The sequence below is a fragment of the Peromyscus californicus genome, unplaced genomic scaffold (assembly GCF_007827085.1).
Source record: "Peromyscus californicus insignis strain IS unplaced genomic scaffold, ASM782708v3 Scaffold_5__1_contigs__length_169319896, whole genome shotgun sequence".
In the NCBI taxonomy this organism is placed as follows: Eukaryota; Metazoa; Chordata; class Mammalia; order Rodentia; family Cricetidae; genus Peromyscus; species Peromyscus californicus.
The window spans coordinates 17363197-17381850 of NW_026294573.1; the positions used below are offsets into that span (position 1 = coordinate 17363197).

The 18654-nt window shown below is 44.7% G+C and overlaps 1 protein-coding gene across 7 annotated transcripts in view; it reads left to right on the plus strand.

The window, feature by feature from the left end:
* Zbtb40 (zinc finger and BTB domain containing 40) overlaps positions 1-18654 on the plus strand; it is a 74445-nt gene that overhangs the window by 19896 nt on the left and 35895 nt on the right. For 6 of the 7 annotated variants that reach the window (XM_052715826.1, XM_052715821.1, XM_052715823.1 and 3 more), the window contains exons 2-3: positions 12380-13106; positions 13739-13872. In XM_052715826.1, coding sequence (XP_052571786.1) covers positions 12443-13106; positions 13739-13872 — 798 coding nt within the window. In that variant the 5' untranslated portion in view covers positions 12380-12442. Of the gene's footprint in view, positions 1-11704; positions 11842-12379; positions 13107-13738; positions 13873-18654 lie in introns of all 7 variants that reach the window. The other variant, XM_052715822.1, reaches the window with a different exon arrangement.

The following is an 18654-nucleotide window of genomic DNA, read 5'->3' on the forward strand; positions in this document are numbered from 1 at the left end:
AAGCACAGGGACAAATAGCCAAATGAATGGAAACACATGAACTATGAACCAATGGTTGAGGGGTCACCAACTGGATCAGGCCCTCTGAATGGGTGAGACAGTTGATTGGCTTGATCTGTTTGGAAGGCATTCAGGCAGTGGGACCAGATCTTGTGCTCATTGCATGAGTTGGCTGTTTGAAACCTGGGGCCTATGCAGGATTGTTTGGCTCGGCCTGGGAGGAGGGGACTAGACCTACCTGGACTGAGTCTACCAGGTTGACCTCAGTCTGTGGGGAAGGCTTTGCCCTGGAGGAGATGGGAATGGGGGGGATGTTGGGGGGAAGGTGAGGGGGACGGGAGGGGGGGAGAACAAGGGAATCTGTGGCTGATATGTAGAACTGAATTGTATTGCAAAATAAATTAAAATAAAAAAAAAACCCTAAAAAAAAAAAAAAAAAACCTCAACAAAGGAATAAATGGAGAATGAAAGGGAAGAGAAAGATGCGGTCTTCCTGAGCTGCTGGGCGGTAGATACGGTGGGTTCCCAGACCAGTCTTCTGGAGGAGACTAGAGGTGCTTCATTAAGTAACCAGTAATTGACAGCTCAGTTCCTGGGAGGAGAATTGCCTGCAGAGAGGTGGATGGCTAACCACTGTGTCCCTGCATTGTAGAGCACATAAGCATGGCTTGCGTGTTGAGGCCTGGACTTAAGTCAGAACTTAGCCCTAATTTATTAGCTCTTTGATCCTTTCACAGGGTATTTAATATCTCAGTGCCTTAGTTTGCATCTGCACACAAGGGTAGATGGGATTGTGAGCTGTAAATCCCAGTACATAAGCAAGCTGTGTTTCTGGGTTTCTCCTTGCTCAGACATAGCCTCCCAAATATCTGAAGGTGTGTGCTATGCCTGGGTCAGCCCTTAGACCCTTCCATGCTAGAATTCTCTGGAACTGTTCTAGCTGCTTGGAATTCCCAGTGACCTTTACAAAGGACCAGTGACCCATTGAGCTGTCAAAGAAGGCTAGCATTTGGGGCAGAGTGATGATGGTAACATTAGAAACAGTTCCACGTGAGAGACACAACCATGAACCTTGGAGTAGCCCAGGGGAATCTGCATTCCTTACACTGCAGCTCTGCCTACCAGGCACTCAGTGTTCGAGAAGATACCAAATGACAGCTGCTTTTGAACTTGAGAAATCCAGGCCTGCTGAAAGCTACAGTTACCCTTTTCTAACCCCTCCAATCCTCCTCGCGTTCTCAGAAATAATTGCCAGGGCTTCTCTTTTAACTCGGCTGATTCCTCAGATACCGTACATTTTAAAGCATCTTTTCGTGTGGAGCAGTCCCCCATTTCTTGTCTCTGAGTGTGTGATCTTTGCTCTCATTACGTTGAGAGAACCAGTTACTTCACCTGGCTCTGGTTGTTTGTGAGATACTAAATAGCCACAGGGTGAAGGCAGACTAGGATCAGAGAGCAGCTCAGCCTCTCAGGACCTCAGTCTCCTCCCTCAAAAAGGAGGAGATAGGACTAAGGTCATCTGGTCGTGTGACAGGAGTACGTGACAGATAAAGTAATGAACTCCTGCACCGTGAAAGCAACGGAAAGGGCTCTCCAAGGTCCCTCAGCTCTCTGGCTACCACAGACCCAGGCAGTGAGACAGAAGGCGAGATTGCAGAGGAGACAGGAATTACCACCAGAGACGAGAACACAAGAGGCAGAAATAGTAGGGGACCCAAACTGACGATCCTTGACCAAGAATTAGGATTGCTTTTCTCTCCTGCAGTAGAAATCCGGCCTTTGGGCACCTGTAGCTGGCTGCTGGTAGACAATGTAGCTAGGAGCAGGTCATCCATCCTTGCTGCTGGTCTCTCTCCTGGATCCACTCATCCCACCTCTCACTCCTAATGCTCTGACTCAGTTTCACTTTTCCTATTCTGGGGGCTCTGTTCTCTAAACACAGGTGCCCTTTCCTCTGCTCTGTACCTGGCCACACCCACTGCGCTGTTGTCACATGGGGTATTGGAGACCTCTGTCACTGGTGCAGTGCCATGGGATCCCTTCAAGAAATGGGTCCAAGTGTCTCTTCTGGCTAGCATGCCTGACCTTTGCCCTCACCTGCTGAGGTTATACTGAAGTGGTAATCGCAGCTCCAACCTTTTCCCTTTCCTTCCTGCTCAGCAGGGCCATGCCCGTCCATTCTCTCCTTCCCTTCCCCTCTCTGGTCTCTTAGAGACTGAACCCGTTTGAGAGTTCTCTTTCAGTTTTTCCGGGGCTGGGTGGACCACGTGCTCCCTGTGGACAAGGGTCTTCGTTTATATTCCTCTTGGCTCCCACTCAGCACCTAGCGGTGTGCCAAGTAGATAGTGGTGTGTGAGCTGCTGCCCTGAGACTCATGGGAAAGTAAGTGCAGGAGATCTGGTGCTCTGCTCTCTGGTAGTGGCAGCAAAGGCCTTCACTAGTGCCTTGTCAGGGAGCTTGCCTGCGGCTGTGGAAGCAGAACTTTTTCAGTTCCACAGTGTGTGTGGACATTGGAGTCTTCAGTGTTCCTTCCGTCTGCGTTCTTTAAAGAGCTGTCACCTTCCCTCCAAACCGTGACTTTGTTCCCACTTCCCTTCTCGGGTTTGTGTTCCTTGGAACCTAAGGAACCCGAGACTTCCAAATCTTTTTTGGAAGGAGTCAGGATAGAAATTTAAATAAATACTCTTTGTGCCTCTTTTAGAAAGCTGGCCTAGTTTTCTACTTTGTGTTGAATTCCCATTTGTGTTTTGGGTCATTATACAGCACTTGGTTCAGCCAATTAAGTTTCTTCTGTCTGCTGTCTTTATTCTGAGTCAGTATAGCCTTTTCTTGAGGCTTTAATAGTGCTCCTTTGAGGAGCATCCTTCTTTTTGGAGTTCTTTCTTGTTGCTTAAACGTTTTCCCCATGGGACCTTTGACAATTTCCCCAGCCTAGCAATTTCTGCAAGTGCTTTGTAACATGCTTTATATTGCTCCTGTGTCAATCTTCAAGACTTAGAGATTTCAACACTCGGTGATCTGTTGTAAGTTTTTTTACCTCCCAAACCACACTGTGGTGAGTGTTCTATTCCCTCTCCGTGGGACTTCCTGCGAAGGGAGTTAGGCTAAAACAGAAAAGCATGTTGGCAGCTGTGGCCAGTGTAGCTTAGCCTCTGGACTTTCTGTTGCTCCCTCCCCCAAGTCACATCTGTATGGCTGTCACATGCATTTACTTAGTAACAGAATTCTGTAGCAGAAAGTGTTCTGCAAAGGTTGTATAGTTTGTATAATTTGTTTCTCAAGTGTAGCTTAGCGAGCTCTGGGCTTTCTGTAGCCCACTTTCCCAAAGTGGTCTGCAAAGGCTGTATAGTTAGTTTCTTTAAAGACAGATGCTTAAGTCAGAAATTTAGTTTCACAGCCTCTCTTGGAAGTAAAAATAGCTAATTCATTAATGTTTACTATACACAACACTATTTTAAGCGTACACACACACACACACACACACACACACACACACACGACACTATTTTAAGTGCAAACACAGAGACACATACATGCATGCACACACACAATATAGTTTTTAAAAGTTCAAGCAGAGGAGCCCTACTTCTTGACAAGAAAATTGTCATCTGTTTACTTATTATGATTACTAATGCTTAAAGATTATTGCTTCCATCTTAATTTGTTTCTGTTTGGTACACTTCCCTTGCTCTCCTTTTCCTCCACTCACTGCTTTTTTCCTTATTCTTTCTTATACCTCTGTTTTGTAAATTCCTCCTTTCTTTGTGTCCATTGTTAAGGGATCAGAGCAAGGGTCTCATGCATGCCAGGCAAGGGACTACCCTGTCACTGAGCTGTCCCTAGCCTTGACTTTTGTTTCCTTATGTTCTTACCTGTCACCATGTATGCTTAACAGGCCAACATTATTTGGGGCATCTTCTGACTTACAGAAAATGAGTCTAGTCTCACTTCTCTTAGCTTCTGTGATGCTGATCTTTAATTCCTAGAGTCATTGGTTGGTGTCTGAAACCACACCCCTCGGACTGGCTTTGAACTCAGAGCTCTGCTTCAGCCCTCCAAGTAGCTGGGATTACAGGTGTACACCATCATTGATCACCATTAGTGATTTTAAGTATTCTGTGTTTGACAGATTGGGGTGGGGGTGGGGCGGTGGGACAGGGTTGAGATGGACAGGGTCTCACTGTGTGGCCCTGACTGGTCTGGAATTTGATTTATAGACCAGGCTAGCTGTGAATGCACAGAGATCCACCTGTCTCTGCCTCCTGAGTGCTGGGATTAAAAGCATGCATCACCATGCCCAGCCTGTATTTGATGAAATTTGGCAGATTTGCTCGTAAAACCCAACTCACGTGGTGGGGGTGGGGATAATTCAGTGATAGAGTACTTGTTTATCTAGCCTTGTGAGGCTCTGACTTCCAAACCTGGCACTCTAAAAGAGAAAACAGTAGGAATTACCACTGCCCAAAAAAGTATGGAGAGCATCTGCATTCTGCCAGAGTTCTCCCATGTTCCTCATTCTGTCTCTTTCTGTGCCCAGCAACAGCTTCCTGATGCCACCACCTGATTTTATCAGCTTTGCCTACATGTGCATCTTGTATGCAGGACTATCTAGTCAGATACTCTTTTGTGTCTGCTTTCTCTGGCAGTTTCTTTAAAGTGCATCCATGATGTTGTGTAGACAGGAGTCTCTCCTTCATCAGTATAAATTGTGCGGTGTCTCAAATAGTTGTATATATGAACCAACAAAAGAGGTTCCAGTTCTCAGTACTCCCATCGTTTCTTATTTAGCTGAGCTGGGAGCTTTGTGCTTTCTTTGCTGCTGCTGTTTCTCTTACCCTGTCTCTTCTCTCTAGCTCATTTTCCCTCACAGTGGCTCTGTCACTGACAGTCTCCTAGTCTCACACTCGGAGGCTCATCTCAGGTGGCACTTGATCGTCTTGTGCATGCTTGGTTTATAGGCCAGTCCCTGGAGGTGAGAACACTGCTTCTCCATTTCTTTTGACACCATTGCCATGATTGGGAAGTCAGTAACGTGTCTGCCATTCCCAGGATGCCTTTTGCTTAAATTCTTTGTCTGTGTTAATAATTCTAAAGACATATGTCTATCTGTAATTTTATTTATTTGTTTGTTTATTTAGGGAGGTTGTTCATGTCCATGTATGTTCTTAGAAGTGTGGCAGAAGCGAAGGAGTGTTGTGGGCGTCCTGCTCTGTCACTGGATGACTTATTCCCTTGAGACAGGGTCTCTCTCATTGAATCTGGAGCTTGCCGTTTGGGCTAGAGTAACAGAATTTGCCTGTCTCTGCCTGCTCCCCACCTCTCAACGCTGGCATCATAGGCACACATGACCATGGCCAGCTTGTACATGAGTGCTGGGGATTCAAACTCAGATCCCCGTGCTTGTACAGCATTCACTGTGATGCACTGGGCCATCTTCCCAGCTCTGTCTTTAGTTTTAGAAAATTCTCAGAAACGGTATATTTTCTTACATGTTCTCAGCATGTCTCTATCTAGAATGCCCACCAGATGCCTGTCAGGCTTGGTATTCCGTCTTCTATAGTCTCAGCTTTCCCCTTCTGTTTCTGTCTTTTTAGTTCTACTGTCTGTAGTGAGCAGTTGTCTCAGACTTCTCTTAAGGTGAGTACCTTTCTCTTCAGCTCTGTCTAATCTGTCGAGCAGTGAATGGATTTCTGTGACTAGCTCCCTTTTCCCCCCTTTCTCTCTCTCTCTCTCTCTCTCTCTCTCTCTCTCTCTCTCTCTCTCTCTCTCTCTCTCTCTCTCTCTCTCTCTCTCTCTCTCTCTCCCCCTCTGTGTGTGTGGTCTTGACCGATATATAATACTCTTTGATATGTTTGTAACCTGTGCTCACGGTATTGCCTGCTGTCTCGCCCTGCTGGTTTGGTTTTTATTTTTAATCACTATTGGGTATTGAAGTTCTGCCCATGTCTGTGTCTCGATGACAGGACGTTTTCCTGTCTGGTGGCCTGTCTTCCATGGTGTACACCTTCCATTTCTGCTTACCTATTCTCTCAGACTTGGACATTTCAAATGCCTCTTGTCTCTCTGCTACCACAGACAGTACTCAGTGAGTGCTGTTTCCTAATGGGCCTGTATGTGTGCACCGGAGAATGTTTCCCAGTCTGCAAGGCATATGTGTGCTGCCTGTCTCCTGAACTCTTGACCAAACCGCCTTCCCCGAACAGCTGTATGGATTACATACCCCCAGTGATAGCCTAAACCCAGGTTCTGCTACAGTTTCTATTTGACTGTGAAGAAATTGAGCAACTTCTCTGGACCTTAGTGTTCTCATCACTAAAGAGGATAGTATTAGTATATGCTTCAAAGAAGTGACGGTGTCAGGGTCTGCCTCCTTAGGTGTTATGAGAATAAAATGAGTTAATCAACAAAATGATCATTATTTTGTAACAGCACCATCACTGCCTGTGAGCCCCTTTGCTTGCCCGCCTCTGCGGAGTTCAACTTTTTTCTCTAAGATTATAGGAATTCGTTTTATTTTCTAGTTATAAATTCCTTGATGCCTTTAAACTTTACAGATGTTATCTCCCGTTTGTAAATCTTTGTAGAGAGCTCTGTTGATATCTATACACTCAAAATATGAGCCTCCTGTTTCTTTCAGGGCACTATTTAAGAAGTCTTTTCTTAACCCCCACTTCAAAGGTCCCGTCTGAAACTTTCTTCTGTTGCTCTGCATCCAGTTGCCTTCTCCACATGGTCTGTGGTGGCAAGCGTCCTTCCTGGGTTTTTCTGTTTCTCTGTGTGAGTCTCTTTGCTTTGGATTATGAAAGTTTCTCAGTATCTTCTGATGCATACCAGAGACAAGTTTTTGTGGTAATTTATCAGATTGGGATTCCTGTAAGACACAGAATGCTTGCTGTGCCTGTGTGGCATGGGTCTGTGTGTGGTTCTCTGCATCAGGTCTAGATGACTAGCCGCTGCTGTCTACTTCCTGGTGCTCAGCATGACTGTAGCATGGGGGTTGAGCCTAGGCCTGGGCTTCACACGGGGTCTCAGTTCCCCTCCCTGTCTTCTGCCTGCTGGAAGTCACATCTCTTGCCTGCATTACTGCAGCGTCCTTCAAGTGCAGGGCCTGTACATGAGCTTGAATCCCCCGCAGGGCCGCTGGTCTCGACTCTCACTTACTATCCTAGCTTTGATTTTGACGTCTCTTTCATTTTCAGGTGCCTGGGGAATTTTTTTTTTTAAACTTGACTATGTATTTTAAAAGCATCTTTGTGGGTTTTATCTGTGTGTCTGTAGTGGTAGAAAAGATGACTTTATATCACCTCAGTGTGCTGTTTTGCCAAAGGTCTATTCTGAAATTAGCATCCCTGTTAGTTTTAGTATTTTTTTAAACTTTTAATATTGTTCGCTTATACATTCATTGAGTAGCCCTTGCCTGCCCTTGACTGTTCTTGGCCATAACTACCTTCATTCTCTGTTTATTGTTCAAGTTTATGACATTGCTAGTATCTGTGTAATGCACTGGCTGCTCTTCTAAAGGACCCAGGTTCAATTCCCATCACCCACAAGGTGGCTCACAGTGGTCTATAACTCCAGTTCCATAAAAGTCAACACTCTTCTGGCCTCCGTGGGCACTGCAGGCATATGGTGCACTTACATACATGCAGGCAAAACACCCATATAAATAATATAAATACAAATAAAAATCTTTGTTACTCTTTTTAAAAGAGATTCTGCCCAACTGTTTATTCATAATCAACTTATTACATTATTATTTCTTCTTGTTAATAAAAATATTAAATAGTTTGCCACAAGATCCCATTGGCAATGATTATTTCAATTTCTGCAACTTTTTTCTTTTGCTACAAGTACCATGAGATAGGTACAAATTCTCATGCTGTTCACGCCGCTGCCTGCTGTCATGGGTCACTCAGCCCTAGGGACTGTTCGTGCATTTAGAAACACACAGGACTTTTCTCCTCTGTAGCTTTTGTGCAGCCCTGCTGGCCTGTCAGTTGATATGTAGACTTGGGTAATCCCTACCTGCTCACTGCTGGGGTTGCAGGCATGCACCACCACAGACAGCCATGCACAGACACCCATGCACATAGGTGTTAAGATAGCGTGAACTCAAATGGTAGGGCTAAATGCTTACTATTGGCCAACTTCTCTGAAGAAACTGAAACAATTGTGAATTAACAAATGCCAACCATCATGACACCGATGAGGTACGGAATGGCTAGAAGTGGAAACAAAGTCTACAGTCTCTTGGAAATGACTTTGTAACCTTTTTTTTTTTTTTTAAAGATTTACTCTGTGTACGAGTATTTTGCCAGTGTCTGTGTCTTTGTGCCTTGTTTGTATCTGATGTCTGTGGAGACCAGGAGAGGGTGTCATACCTCTGGGACTGGAGTTACAGGTGGGTATAAGTCACCCTAGAGTGCTGGTGGAGCTCCAGGAGGGAGAACTCTGGCAAGTGAGAAGAGTGCCCTGTGACTGTGCCCTGTGCCCTGGGTCCTCAGCCTTGGTCAGTTCATCAGTCAGGGATCAGGTTTCCCTGACACAGGCTTGTTCCAGGGGGGCTTTTGCACTGGGCCTCTGATCCTGGTAATCTGTGTCTGCCTGGCACCCAGCTTAGGGAGACAGTGATCTCTGCTCTAATCAAGGCTTTTCTGTCATTCAGCTTTTTAATTATTGTGAGGACCGTGGTGCCTTATAAGCCCTTCAGTGCACAGTGGAGGCTGGACTCCAAATATGTTTGTTTCTGCTTTTATGTGTCCGTTTCAGATATCAGAAAAAAAATAAAACTAGTGGTGGGTAAAAAGAGAATCAGCTATGATTGTTTAAGAAAGACAGCTACTGTTTCTCTCTCTTCTTTTTAAACAGAGGTTTCTCTACCCTTCTTACTTTCTGGAGATGCTACAATTTTATCATCACTATAGAATCCAAACCCAAACCTGAACTGTGCCCTCACTACTGGTCTCCTTCAGTGTCATCTGGACCTTCCTGTCACTGATCTGCTTACCACGCTAGGGGCCTGGGGTGATGTTTCTCTCTTCCTTCATGCCCTTCAGTTCCTAAATCACTTGGACTCTCCTCTTTGTGTCTCTACCTCTGGTGAAGACCCTCACTGGTTTGTTTGAATCTCCTTTGATGAAAGAGTCTGCCTTTAAAGTTATCTTCCTTAAATTCTGTAGAAACACTACTGATGCCAGTCATGGTGGCATACATCTTTAGTCCCAGTGCTTGGGAAGCAGAGGCAGGCGGATCTCTGTGAGGTCAAGGCCAGCCTGGTCTACAGAGTGAGTTCCAGGACAACCAAGGTTACACAAGAAACCCTGTCTTGAAAAACCAAAAAAGAAAAGAAAAGCATTACTAAAATAACATATTTAAAGTACATCCTTGACCATGTGACCTTCTACTACAAATCTCTTTAGTGGCTCCTCTTTGCCTTTAAGAGAAAACCCAAGTTCTTTGAAGTGGCCTCGTCATCACTCTGTGCCTCTCCAGACCCATATCTTGACTCTCCCAGCCCCCTGCTTTATATTCTAACACCACTGATTTTTTTTATAACCCTCCTCTACCCCAATGTTCCTCCTGCAAGCTGCCCTGCACACACTGTCTTAGCCCCCAACCCTTCCTACTTCCTCATTTTTTAAGATGCAGGTCAGGGAGCTGGGGAGATGGCTCAGTGTGTAAACGTGCTTGCCATACAACGTGAGGACCTGAGTTTAAATCTCTAGAACTTACATAAAAGTTGAATGTGTAGCACATCTATACTCCAAATACTTCTATGGGGAGATTGAAGGTGGAGACAGTAGAATACCCAGAAACTCATGGGCCAAGTAAGCTGATGTCTGCATTCACACACATGAATATACATATACGTCGCATGTACACACACACACACATACACACACGCGTCAATACTCTTCCTCCAAGTTTTACTCCAACTTCTGGACTCCTCTGTCCAAAATTAGGTTGTTACATGCATATTGCAAATCCCTATCATTATATTTCCCTCTAATTGGTGTTTTATTCTGCCAGGTCACCAGCAATATGTATGCTAGGCAGCATTCTAAGCGCTGAGAGACAGCAGGTGGTAAAGAGCCTCTCCCAGTAAAGCTTGGGCATTACCTAGGAGACAGGTGAGGCACAACCAGAGCACCACACACCAGTGGGTGATGCGTGATAGGTGAAAGCAGGGCAGGGTGAGGCGAGGGCGGTGACACCGACCAAGTGCTCTTACCTGGGAATGTTCCAGACACAGAATATTTTGGATATATTGGTTTTTGGAACATCTGCCTATGGAGACTTAAGGATAGATCCCTAAATATAAACATGGTATTCAAATAAATAAATAAACACAGTAATCATTCTTGTTTCTTACACAGTAGCCTGAAGCCCATTGCACACAGAGTATTGTTAGTACACTTGAGTGTTGACTTTTGAACCTGTCACATGAGGTCAGCTGTGGATTTTTTTTTTTCTAATGCATTGGTGTTTTGCCTGCATGTATGTCTGTGTGAAGGTGTCGGGTCCGCTAGAACAGATAGTTTCAATCCCTCCATGTGGGTGCTGGGAATTGAACCTGGGTTCTCTGGAAGAGCAGTCAGTGGCCTTAACTACTGAGCCATCTCTCCAGCCTAGCTGTGGAATTTTTCATCTGTGATATCATGTTGGTACCGTTTCTGGTTTGCAGCCAGGAATGGTAGCACACACCTATAGGCCAATATCCCTATAATCTCTATAGTTTAGGAGCCAGAGGCAGGAAGACCATGAGTTCCAGACCAGCTTGGGCTACATAAAAAAAGACACTGTCTCATAGAAGGAAAAGAAAGAATGAAATAGTTTCTGATTCTGAAGCATTTCAGATTACAAATGTCCCACCTGTGTGGCCCTTGAGCAGTGTGCTGGTGGAGGTGAGAGAGCCAGCCTGGCAGGAATGTGAGGAACCCTATGGCTGAAGTGTACTCCGTGTGCTCCTAGGTCAGCGAGGAAGGCAGTGCACTCAGAGCTGAGGGCGGAGGAGCAGAATGTAGAGGAGGTTAGACAGCCAGTGACAGCTGGGTTATGAAGGGCTGGTGCAGTTCACTGTAAGAACCTTGACTTTGATCTGACACTGAAGCCATTTAAGGCATCTGTAAAAAGAAATGCCAGGCTCTAACTGTGTGCTAAATAGATCACTCTGGCTGTTGAATAGAAGGTAGGGCAGGCAGAGGCATGGAGATCAGCTATACGATTTTTGTAGGAATTTCGATAAATGGGAATGGTGGCTTCAACCGGCCATGAAGGAATGAGAGGTGCTGGGATTTGTATATATTGCAGGTAGAGCCAGTGGGGTTTTGAAGGATTAGATCTAGTTTATGAGGAAACACAGGCATCAGGATTAACTATAGATTTTTGTTTGTTCATTTGTTTTATTGTATGTGTATGAGCATTTGGTCTGCATGTATGTCTGTGTACCACATGCATGCCTGATAGCCTTGGAGGCCAAAAGAGGAAACCAGATTCCCTGGAACTGGTGTTATAGATAGTTATAGACATAGGTGCTGGGACTAGAACCTGGGTCTTCTAGAAGAACAGCCAGTACTCTTAACTACTGAGCCATTTCTCTAGCCATTTCTCTAGGGTTTTGGTGTGAGCAGTTAGGATAGGATTTCTGGGAAGTGGGGAAGATGGCAGGGAGCTTTGGAGACATAAAGTTTCAAACGCCTTTTAGGTTTCCAATTGGAGACATTGAAAAGGAACACCGGGAAGCTGGTACACCAGCTGTTGGAAGTATACACCAGAATTTAGAGGAGGCTGGAGCTGGAGAGGTGATGAGGATGCCCAGCGTAGGAAACGGGAGCCTGGCCCGTGAGTCAGTGGGAGCATGAACCAAATGACAAATGTGTCCAAGGGGAGGGTCAGGATCCCTGCCCAGTGCTGTGACAGCTTGAGTACTGGGACGCTATATTTCCAGTTTGTGTCTGTGTCTGTTCCTCCTGCTGGCCAGCACTTCTAGGGGGCAGACGTGGCATACAAGAGAGTAATTACAGCTTCCAGATCAGCCTGTAATGATGACAGGCCCTTCCATAGCTGGTTTTCCCTCAGCTACTCTGTGGAAGAGGGAAGGAAAGATGACTCTAAGTCACCATGAGGAGCAAGTGAGACCATGCATGCAGGACACTAAGCACAGTCCCTGCCTCTAACTAATCACATAGAATTATTTATAATTATTGCTAACTCAGGAGTCCTGGTGCCCTGCCCCTCCCTGTTGAGCAACACTGAATGAATGAAGTGGACGCTGTTATTGAATGAGTGAGTGAATTGTCCTTTGGCTTGTTGAGCAGCTCCCACTAGACCTTTCCTGAATGCCTGTTTGTTTGACACAGTTCTTTGTGGGTCTCTCTAGGGCTGAACCTCGCTAGGTGGAGTCTGGAGAGAGAGAGGAAGGAGTCGAGGGCGGATCTACACCATGGAACTCCCCAACTACAGCCAGCAGCTGCTGCTGCAGCTCTACGCCCTGTGCAAGGAGCAGCGCTTCTGTGATTGCACCATTTCCATTGGCAACATCTACTTCAGGGCCCACAAGCTCGTCCTGGCAGCGGCCAGCCTCCTGTTTAAAACCTTACTGGACAGCACAGATGCCATCTCCATCGATGCATCTGTGGTGAGCCCCGAGGAGTTTGCCCTCTTGCTAGAAATGACATACACTGGCAAGCTCCCCATGGGCAAACACAACTTCTCCAAGATCATCTCCTTAGCAGATAGCCTGCAGATGTTTGATGTGGCTGTTGGTTGTAAAAATCTTCTGACCAACCTTGTAAACTGCTCTGTCCAGGGGCAGGTGGTAAGGGATATCTCAGTGCTGTCCTCAGAGGCAGGTGGCAAGGAATCAGAGAAACCTCAAGTAGAAGTCATTTCTTCTGAAGGTCCTGGGGAGCCCTCTTCTTCCCTGGAAGTTTCTACCATGCCAGCAGGCCCCGAGAAAGCCAAGACCCAGGAGATGAATTCAGATCCTCCTGTTGTTCAGGTGGCTGCAGAAGTCACAGGGGTGACTCTTCACACAGCTGGAGTTTGTTCCCTTTCCCCTGCTGGACAGATCCCAAGTGAGGCAAAGGAAGCCAACACAGAAACAGGTAACAGTTGTTTGATTTTGTGTTTCATTTCATTTATAAATTTATATTTAATTGAATTCCAGACTTCTATTGCCAATTACAGTATTTGATGGTTTTTAGTTTTTGAAATTCATTGTTTTGTTGTTGTTTGTTATTTTGAGGCAAAGTCCCTATGTGGAGCCCCAGTTGGCTTGGAACTCACCATGTAGAGCAGGTTGACCTCTAACTCATGGCAATCCTCCTGCCTTTGCCTCCCAAGTGCTGGGATTACAGGTATGCATCAGCACGCCCTGCAGATGCTTTGTTTCACTGGTAGTTTGCCAAACGTCACCATTAGGTAGGAAACCACAATTTACTGCAGCCCATACTGGGATCTTGTTTTTAAAATGCCTGGTGTTTGGTATTGAAAGCTGAAGTGAGCACAGAGCAGAGAGGCAATACTAAGACAGCAGTGTTCTGCTTCCTAGAGCACCCCAGGATCGTCACCAGAAAGATGATGTGTGCAGAAAAAAGCCTCGAAATGCTGACATCCTGCTTATCCATCATGTGCTAGGTGGGGCAGTCTGGGACTGACGGTTCTCCTCAACTGAAATTGCTCTTTCATCATTTCAAGTAATAAAGCCCTGTTTTGTTTCACCCTGCTCTTTATTCAGAGTGTGAGAGGAAGCAGGACCAGCTGAATTTCCTGCTAGAACATGAAAGTGTCTTCTCAAATGCAGTCTTGCTTACCCAGGACACACTGAAAAGACTGGAAGAATGCCCAGAGATTAAAGGCTCTCAGAAGCAGGTAGGTGTCTCTAGTTCAACATCTCAGGAATCCAAGTTAGTATCCCTCACAGGGTGGAAATAGAAAAATGCAAAACACACAGGGTTTCACTTTCCCTAATGAAATGGCCTCCCTTCTTTCCCAAAAGAAGGGTCTTGAAAGACTGCTAAGCAGTATATTTCCAAAAGGAAGTTGTATCTTGATCACCATGAGAGTCCAACTTTTTAATCAGTTTTTTTGTTTTGTTTTGAGACAGGGCCTTGCTCTGTAACCCAGACTGGTCTTGAACATCTTCCTGCTTCAGCCTCTAAGTGCTGGAATTCCAGGTTTGCACCATGGTGCCTTGTACCAAGCTTTCTTTTAGGCCACCAACCAACCCCCTAATCATGACATAGAGACTTATTATTAGTTATGAATACTCAGCCTTAGCCTAGGCTCATTTCTTGCTAGCTCTTATAACTTAATTTAACCTATTTCTTATAAATGGAGATGGAATTTTCTTGTCTCAACCTTCTGGTCCCAAATAAACACACAAAAGCTTGTATTAATTACAAAATGTTTGGCCAGTAGCTCGGCCTTATTACTAACTAGCTCTTACATTTAAATTAACCCATTTCTATTAGTCTATCTATTGCCACATGGCTCAGGGCTTTACCTGTCCACTAGCATTGTGCTTCTTGGGCAGCTTGCTGGCATCTCTCCTGACTCTGCCCTCCTTCTTCCCATCATTCTCAGTTTGGCTTTTCCACCTAACTTCCTGCCCAGTTACCAGCCTGTCAGCTTTTTATTAACCAATGAGCATAATCCACAGCAGTTTCTCTTCATCTATGTTTGCCTCTGGGCTTTTTAACTTTCTTTCTTTCTGTATGTCTTACCTTGCTGCTTTTTGTGTCTGGCTGGCTGGCCCCAGGCATCTCCCTCTCTTTCTCCCTCATTCTCTTCTCCTGAGCCTAGATTCCTCCTTCTACTTATTCTCTCTGCTCACCAGCCCTGCCTATACCTCTTCTGCCTAGCTATTGGCCGTTTAGCTGTTTTTTTAAACCAATCAAGTGCCTTAGGCAGGCAAGGTAAAACAGCAACATATTTTTACATAATTAAACAAATGCAGCATAAACAAATGTAACACATATTTACATAGTTTAATATTCCACAACAAGGTAGTCTCAGATAACCCCAGATCAGAGAGGTAGACAACAGACACTCAGAACATGTACAAAGATATTTAGTAGAAGCACACAGCAAATGGTATCATATGAGGAATACAGTGGCCCTTTTGAATATTAAAAACACAATGATAGGCATTTGTTTAGTAATGTTGTGCTAAGGTTGATACATAACTTATCTCATTTAATCCTCACCGAAAGTATGGGTCTATTTTTTGTCTTGTTTTATGGTTGAAAATACAAAGAGGTGAAATAGCTTGACTAAGACACAGAGCACGTAAGACTCAGAGCCAGAACAAAAACCCAAGGATTCTGACTTTATGTCTGGGCCTGAGGATAGAGCATAGGGCCTACCTTGTGGCTGTAAAGTAAGTACTGTACTGCTGAGTACACCCTCAGCTCTAATTCTGACATTAGAGAACTGCACAGTGAGTTATCCTGATTCCAGCAGGGCAAAAGTGACCCATATGTGTAAACACGTTAGAAATCTCCTGCCAGGAAGCTGCCAGATGGTTGTCATGCTGTTTCTTAGCTGCCCTTTTCTGTTTTCCGTAAGGTAACTGAGACCCATCCCCACCTGTGCTCTGCACACCTGACCCTGCAGATTCACTCCACAGGCACTTAGAATCCCACCTGCTACCTCTGGGGAACCCGCTGAGAGCCCGGCAGGGGGCCTCCAGCAGGCTGACAGTCTGTTGGGGAGTGGTAGAGTGAGGATCCTTTGCTGCTTGCTGTAGGCTTGTTGACTGCTAATTCTGTCAGGAAATGCCACCCAGCATTTCCTTGTTTTCCTGGCTCATTGTAGGTTACATTTTAGAAAACAAATTCAAGATTTAGTCGTAAGTCTCTGCCTTGAGAGTAATACTTTTTACAAGACTGGGTCACCCTGATGTCTCTCCGGGGTCTCAGTCATAAATCCCCGCCACCCTTTGTCTGATTGCTCTGAAGGGCGGTATGGCTTTATATTGTTGGCACTTGCGTGTTCTCTTCGCAGCTCAACCCATCGTTTTGTCTTGGCTTGTTACCATGAAAACTTCTAGACACACTTCCTCCTTTCCTCCCTCAGGGCTTTCTCCACTTCCCTTGGCCAGCACTCCTTAGACCAGCAGTGCTCAGATTAGTAATACTCGTGTTTATTTGAACTGTGTCTCCGCCCCTTTTGGATAACACTGTACCTAAAAGTGTCCATTGCAGGAGCCAGAGAAATAGCCCAGTGGTTGAGAGTACTCATGCTTTTGCAGAGGATCTGGGTTCACTTCCCAGCACCCACATGGAGGTTCACAACCATTCATAACTCTAGCCTCTGTGGACACTATGCACAAACACAGTGTGCATACATACATGCAGGTAGAACACTCATACACATAAAAGAAAAATAAATTGCAAAAAATATATCTTTATGTGGGTCTGTTGGACACTTCCTTTTTTCTTTCTTTCCTTTCTAATTCTTGTTCTAATCTTCTAATGGCAGTAACTTTAACAGTGCTTTAGAAGAGCTCTGAGTCACTGCTGGTGATCATTACAGGCTTATGTTATTTCTTCCTCGATTTTAGAGGTCAGAGTATCAGCTTTAAAAATCACTTGGTGGCTGTACTTTAAACTGCCTATAATACATCTTTTGACTTCAGAAAGCAAAAGGAAATAGTCTTTAAGAACATAAGATTAAATTAAATATAAGAGTGGAGGATGTAGCTCACGGTAGAAGTCTTGCGTAGTAAGCACAAGGCCCTGGATTTGATCCCCATCACTGCAAAAAAAAAAAAATGAATTACTGGGTTAGGTTTAGGGTTGGGGAGCCATCTTGTTCCAGGCTCTCCTGCTCTCGTTCCTTTCAGCGAGCTCTAGAGAGGCGTGCTTGGCTGCAGTGCACTGTACACTTGAAATGCACAATTTCACAAGTTTTCGTGCATGTCCAGAAACCATTATCACAGTCAAGGTGGACATGCAGCACCCCAAACCTTCTCATGGCCTTTGGTAATCCATCCCTCCATTCACCTATCCCTTTAATCAAGCTTCAACCTTTTCTATTCACAACCTGTTTTTGCTTGAGAAATTTTATGTGACCCTGGGTATACAGGTATATAAAACAGATATGCAAATCCAACATTTTCTGATAATAAATCATCAAGAAATTTATTTTTTTTTTTTTTTTTTTTTTTTTTGATTTATTTATTTATTATGTATACAGCATGTATGACTGCAGGCCAGAAGAGGGCACCAGATCTCATCACAAGTGGTTGTGAGCCACCATGTGGTTGCTGGGAATTGAACTCAGGACCTCTGGAAGAGCAGTCAGTGCTCTTAACCTCTGAGCCATCTCTCCAGCCCCAAGAAATTTATTTTAAGATAATTCTTTGGTATACATATAATTTCATCACTTATTACACACAAAAGCAGATTTGCATACTAATGAGATGGATATCTATTTTTATGTGAAGCATTAAATCTTGGCTGAATATTTGATGCTACAGGATGCAGAGAGCATCTTCAGCATTTTCCGAGTTGATGAATACTTGGGCTTCCCAGTCGTGACTGCAGAGTGCTGCTTCATACAAAATGGCACAAGTTATGTTTCAGGCCATTTCAGAAGTGATGTAAAAGTCTGTTCTAATCCCAAGTCAAAATTCATTTAACCTTTTTTTAAAAAATAAAATACAAGTTAGCAATTTAAACAGCACCTTGAAAAATCAAGCATTCTAGTACAGCACAACCCCAAATGCACTAATTCAATACTCATGTTCTAGAAGTGGTGCTAGAAAAATATTCCAAATCTTTGTTTTCCATAAACCATCTGTATCTGTAAGCAGAAAACGTGGTGAGAGCAGTAAAAGCCCGGTAGTTCCTAGAAGCAGGAGTCTTGACTGGTCGCTGAGGTGCTTGAAGGACCCTTGGTGGCACCGCCTGGCAGGCCAGTGTGTGCGGAACAAATTGTATACAATGTATGTTCAGAACCAAGGCTCCAGTGAGGTCCACTGTCAGACCGAGGTCTGAGCACTGCCAGGAACCCCACAGATTATTACCCCTTTGATTTTAACTTGGATTTTTTTTTTACTGTTGCATGGTCAGAAACATTTTATTGCCAAATCTTTTGTAATACTGCCTCCCCTCCCCTACCACACACAGTTTTCTGATCCCAGTTGGGCCTGGCTCTGGGTAACCACTGATTGGCCTTCTGTCAATTTAGATTAGTTTGTGTTTTCTAGAGTATCACATAGATGGAGTCTGGGGGGTCAGTTTCCTTCTTTGTTGAGATCTGTCCATGCTATTATATGTTCATTCCTTCTTCTGGCTGGGTTGCTCCATTGCAAGCCTAATAGTTTATTTGCCTGGCTTGACTACTTCCTTTTGACCTTGAGCAACCTAGTCTTTGTAAGGCTTGGTTTCTTATTTTATAAAATGGGAATGTCACCAGTACCACCTTGTAGGGTCATCATGACATAATTAGGATTATTTATGTGGTATTCTCTACAAGATGCCAGGTACACCGCAGGAGCTCAGTAGGTAGCAACTGCTGCCTTGGTTTGTAATTATTTCGGTGCTTGTTGGCCTCAGCAGCCTCAATGCCCCCTTTCACCGAGTGCCTCATAGTGTCCTAGTACTGTGTGCTTCACTCGGACACACGGGGTTTATGTGACCCTAG